The 5,817-nt window shown below is 51.6% G+C and overlaps 1 protein-coding gene across 1 annotated transcript in view; it reads right to left on the reverse strand.

Annotated features, from left to right (window-relative positions):
• Positions 1-439: 439 nt before the first annotated feature.
• OLFML2B (olfactomedin like 2B) overlaps positions 440-5,817 on the reverse strand; it is a 39,379-nt gene continuing 34,001 nt past the window's right edge. The window contains exons 7-8 of the mRNA XM_024751636.1: positions 2,053-2,229; positions 440-1,503 (exon numbers count right to left, since the gene is read on the reverse strand). Of these exons, the coding sequence (XP_024607404.1) occupies positions 902-1,503; positions 2,053-2,229 (779 nt within the window). The 3' untranslated portion in view covers positions 440-901. The remainder of the gene's footprint in view (positions 1,504-2,052; positions 2,230-5,817) is intronic.

The raw sequence follows: 5,817 nt of genomic DNA on the forward strand, positions 1-5,817 counted from the left end.
GAGGGGAAAGATTGATTGATGGATTGTAAGCTTCTCAAGAAGTATAGGGTCAAGGTCACACTCAGCTTTGTATCTTCAACAGCGCCAACCACCAGACCACACGGAGGAGGACTAAGGAATGAACAGGTTCCCATATCTTGGTTAATGACTAGAAAAAAGCAGAACAGCGCGAGGAAGCTGGTGTGACAGTGGAAGAGACAGGAAGGGATCAATGTCCCCAAATTAAAGTGAGTGTAGGGGTCAGCTCATTCCAAATCTCTAACACCCCCTTTCCTGCCGCCACAAGGAAGCCCTCATTAGGAGGGGAGAGGAGCTGCCTGGGGCAGCTCAGCATGAGGGTATTTCTATGCAACACAGATCTCATCTCCTTCTGGGGGAGGGATCTAACCCTGCCAGTCATATCAGTGCTAAACAAAAACGCACTGGGGGGGTGATTTTAAATTTCTTCTTTATTAAAAAAAAAGCATTTATTTCTGGGTTTTTAGAAAAACTTCTCTAACACATAAAACAGTTTTTCCATCCCCTTAGCACTTCTTTCTTGCCTCCTTCACTCCTGCTTCCGGTGCCAGCTGCCTGCAAGACCCAGATGAAGAAATTTTCTCAGATCGAGATGTGGGAGCTGGAGGGGGTTGAGGGTTTGAAGGAAGGTGGTTACTGGTCAAAAGGAAAAGTTCATTCGCACAAAAATATAAACCATGGAGGATGAGACCAGCACATACACATATGGATTGATCTACAATCCGTATAAAAAAAATAGACCCAAATTGTCATTTTACATTGGCAATATTATACAAAATAATATATATTTTTTAAACCACACACACCCACATACACACACACACACACACACACACAAGGTGCCAGTAGCCCCTCTGCACTTCTGCTTCTGGGGACAGGAGTGTCAGTAGGCAAAGATGACATGGTAGGTGACCTGGTGGCCATTGTCCCAGGCGTAGAGCAGGCGGTCCTTGGGGTTGTAGTCTATCTGGGTGGTGTAGGAATACTCATTCTCGAACAGCAGCCTGGGGATGATCTGCGTGTTGGTGTGGGTGTCAAAGGCGTAGGAGATGTTGGCATTGCGCTGGTTGTAGCTGTCCACGGCGTACAGCACCCCACAGATGACAAAGCAGTTGCCGTAGAAGTTCCGCCGGAGCCCCGTGCGCCACGTGGTCTCCTTGTGTGTGCTCAGGTCCACGGCGTTGAGCTTGCTCAGGACGATGACCTCCTGGCTGAAGCCCTCATCGTCCAGGGCCGGGTAGATGAGCCACAGGCCATTCTCATCCACAGCAAAGTCCACGTCCGAGTGGCCCTGCCACCTCCAGGGCGTGGCCTCCTCATAGGCCACGTCATGGAGCATGGCCCAGGCAGCCACATAGCGCTGCTTCAGGTCATACTTGATGATGTTACGGGTGAAGGCCCGGTTGTAGTAGAAGGCACCATTGTACACCACGTGGCCCGTGCCGATCCAGCTGTAGGGGAGCTTGTAGGAATTGCTCCAGCGACCTGTGGGCAGTGAGAAGGCAGAAGGCTTGAGGGCAACGGTGCAGAGACAACCTGTCAGGCAGGGAGGGGGCAGCCCAGAGAGATGGGACGTGCCATTGGCTTGAGGTCTGGAGCCCACAGTTTGTGTCTTGGTTCTGCCACTTTCTAGTTCTGTATAGCATCCTCGTCTGTCATTTAGAAATAACGATTTCCACTCCCCTCGCTGAGCTGTTTCAAGGATCCAGAGGGCTAATGTACGTGAGCGTGGTCTGTAAACTGTCAAGGGCCATGGGAAAGGGAGGATGTATCACTACTGTTTTCTGGACCAGACTCCGGGTTGTCCCATGTCCCAGGGACTGGGAAGGAGGGGCAGGGCTGAGAGATGAGAGAGCAGAGAATGTGAGGGAGTGTGGAAGAGGGACATCCTGCTACCAGAGAAGGTCCTTTTACCATCAGAAGAAGGCGTTGCCCTTCTTGTCCACTGTCTCCACCCTAAGAGAGCTGGCCATGATTAAAACAGAGGACAGTGGGGAAGGAGGAGCACCCCTAAGGTGGACCCATATCACGTACCTTGTTTGAAGTTCTCCAGGTTCCGGAACTCTACCAGGGTGTTGCCATAGTAATAATTGGTTACGTAAATCCGCTCATCTTTGGCCAGGGGGTCCTTCATCCAGGCCCCTTCGTTCCGCCCGTATGTGTTCTGCGTGGTTGGCCCCGTGATTGTGGAGAGGGTGTCCTTGCACCTTCCTGATGGAGGAGAGGTGGATGGAGAGGTTGGGATGATTGAAGAACGCCCCGGCCCTAAAACCCTTGCCGGCTCTGCCACCTGGAGTCTGAACTCCTCGGCAGGCTTCTATGGCCCTGTATAGCCAACCTGACGCCAGACATTTTCTCAGCATCATCCCCTGCTATTCCTCTCATCTATCCTATATTCTACTCCTATGAAGCCATCTACTGTCACCATCCTGGGCCACTTTCATGCCACCATGCTTTGCTCTGGCTGTCCTCTTACTTCTCAATCCTACAAACTCATCCCTCAAGGAGCTAAGCTCCAATGCCCTTTTCTGACACCACATCCTCCTCTGAAAAACCATTCTAGCCTTTTACTGGATTCCATCCTGCTCCCATAGTACTGTGAATGTACCTCTCTTACAGGACATGTCATCTTATATCTCAGCAGTGTTTGTGCATATCTCTCCTGATTCAAAGCCACCCCCATCCAGAGCATAAGCCCCACGGAGCAGGGTCTGTGGCTTTCCTCTTTGTGTCCTCAGTCCTCAGAATACACAGTGTCTGGCAGGCCACAGGCCCTGAGCAGATGTTCTGAAACTTGGATGAATACACGGCAGCATGAGAAGTGTGACCAGAGGAGAGGACTTTACAGGTATGACCAGGAAGGTGGAGCTTCACCAGCCACTGAGCTACCCCAAGGGGCTTGGCCCGGGCCACCAGCAGAGACCAGCCCTGACTGTGCAATGTATGTCATGTCCCTGAGGCCCGCCTTCTGGGTCCTAGAGAGCTGTCCTCAAGCCTATGCCTCTGTGGGTAGGATGCCAGGGCCCCCTTCTGGGAAATTGGAGGGGACCGGGGACCAAGTTCCCACATAAGGAGTTTACTCTGGCTGTAGGAGACTCCTTCAAAGGTCAAGTCTGCTTTAAGGGGACAGGAACTCTGCAATGCCATCCTGAGTGACTCTTTGGGGAGACCTGGTGCCCATGAGAGGCCCTAAAAGACCACTAGAACCACGCTGGGTTCTAAATCAAGTTGAAAGCCTGCTTGCATGCTTACTATGCAGTATTATTATTGAACATGGCCCTGAATGATCCTGAAATAACGTGACTACAGAGAGCACGTGCTCTTTTTGTCTCTGCAATAGTGGGTTATGAAGGAGATGGGAAGAGGACAATGGAGGGGGCAGTGGGAGAAGCAGATTAATCCAGGCTTTACAACTTCCTCCTACTCTTCCTGGCAGCTGGGACCCGCAGAATACCCACCCCCCACTGCCATCAAGACTGGTGCACAGATGGGCGACGGTGATGAGAGTAACTTGTCCCTGACAGTCACATGGAACCAAAGAGTAAGGGGCTACAATTCAGGTTCAGGGTTCTCTAAACTCCAGGCCACGCCCACTTCCAAATTGTTGCAGTCTGTTCTATCCGTTCTGCTCCCCCATAGCGGTCTGAGCTGGCAGGACAGGGCAGGCGCTGTGCCCTTGGCCCCGGGCCTGGGGCAGCCAGGCGTCTGAAAGAAGGATAAACATTGTTTCTCAGGCAGGGCCCACAGTTGGGTGCAATTGGCAGGGCTCAGGCATCTCCGTGTGGGGTTTATTAGGTCCTGGTCCGACAGAGAGGAGAGGGTTTTGGCCTCTGTAAGACAAACAACAGAGCCTACCAGCCAAAGCATCATTCCCCCACATCTGAGTTCATCTGCTCGAGACAATAAAATAGATGGCTCTGGCTGAGCCCAGGCAACAGAGGTCTGATGGAAAATATCTCATTCCCTGGCGCTGAGCAGGGCCCCGGCTTGCCAGTGGAGAAGCTGTGCTTCCTTAGAACTGAGGTGAGCCCTAGCGTGCCATCCCCAGGGAGGGGCATTTTTATGTGCCCCCTTTCCCTGGAAAAGCCCAGTGAAGACATCAACTCCCTGTCTGAGAGGCAGCCCCCCACCCATGCCCAGAGCCCCACAAAGGGCTGTGCAAGGCCAGGGGTTTCTGCCATGGCTATGCCACCTCCCTGCCCAGATATGGAAACTGCAGATGAGCTCCTGGAAGCCAGGACTCATCTAACTTTTGATGTAACGCATTGCCCCAGGCAGCGCCCCCCAGATCCCTGCAGGGTCCTGTCTCAGCACTGAGGCTCTGCAATGAGAGGGGCTTAATGTGAGGCTATAGAATGTGCCCCGGGTTTGCAGACAGAGGCCTGACATTGGTCTTCGCCCTGCTACAGACTCCAAAGTCTGTGTTTCTTCGCCCTGCTACTGACTCCAAAGTCTGTGTTTCTTTTAAAAGGTCACAAAGCTTTAGTTTCTTCCACAGTAAAACAAGTATAATATATGCCCTACCTACTTGACAAGAGCACTTGGAGAATGCACTCTGATAATGGTATGGTAGGCTGAATCACGGCTTCCAAAGGTAACCAGGTCCTAATCCCTGGAACCTGTGAAGGTGACCTTATATGGCAAAAGAGACTATGTTGCGATAGGGGGACTATCTTGTATTATCCAGGTGGGTCCTAACTACAATCACAAGTATCCTCATGACAGGGAGGCAGAGGGAGATTTGACTACAGAAGAGGAGGCAACCTGATGATGGAAGTGATGAGGCCACAAGCCAAGGAATGCTGGCAGCCACCTGAAGCTAGAAAAGGCCAAGAAATGGACTATCTCTTGGAGCTTCAGGAAGGAACCAGCCTTCTGACACCTTGACTTTAGTCCTATAAGACTCACTTCAGCCTTCAGGCCTCCAGAACTGTTAGAGAATAAATTTCTATTGTTTAAGCCATTAAGTTTGTGGTAATTTATTACAGGAGGCATAGGAAACTAATACAGATGGAGTCAGCTTCTGGCATCTTTATTTCTGTAGGAAGAGGGAGTCCCAGCTTACAGCTTCAACGTCCTGATACCCAGGACCTCAGGCTGTATCTCCACATGCCCTCAGAGCAAATGCCGGCAGCCTACAGGGTGGTCCAGCACAGGCAGGAACAGTGAGACAGACCAGTGTGGTTTTGAGAGCATTTGAAGTCAGGTTCAAGGGAGATCAGTAAACCATGAGGCCCAGACCCAGGTCTGAGAATCTGGGGCCATTCAGATGCTCCCACCCTTGGCAGCAAACTGTCAGCCTTGGAGAGAAGATGCAGCCTGTCTACTCCTCTTCAAGGGTAATGAGAGAAGGGAGGGAGATAGTTCGAAGGCACTGAAGAGAAAAGAGAGTGCTGCCTGCAACTCATCTTAGAAGTGTTCCCCCGAAGCATGGTGACAGGGAACACCTCCTAAGCCGTCTCTATGTATTAACTCATTTAGTCATCGATAGTCCTGGGAGACAGTTGGCCCTGCATCAAAGGTCCCCGGGGTCTGAAAAGTAGGGGCTCTTCCTCTCGGCATATAAACCTGCTCAAATCTTGCCATCTAACAGAAAGAAATCAGCAAACAAGAGGCTCCCGTGCCCTCTGGGGCTCTCCAGTGTTCACACAGCAGGCCTCTCCTGCAGGGTGCAGGGGAGCCCACACACTCCTCAACTCCTCCCCTGATGGCCGCCTTAAATGCTTACACCCTGTCCATCAGGGATGCTCTCTGGCTTTTTATTCTAGTCAAGCCTGTCTTTTGTCTGAAACCCCCACC

Source organism: Neophocaena asiaeorientalis, unplaced genomic scaffold (genome assembly GCF_003031525.2).
Source record: "Neophocaena asiaeorientalis asiaeorientalis breed wild unplaced genomic scaffold, Neophocaena_asiaeorientalis_V1.1 scaffold156, whole genome shotgun sequence".
NCBI lineage: Eukaryota > Metazoa > Chordata > Mammalia > Artiodactyla > Phocoenidae > Neophocaena > Neophocaena asiaeorientalis.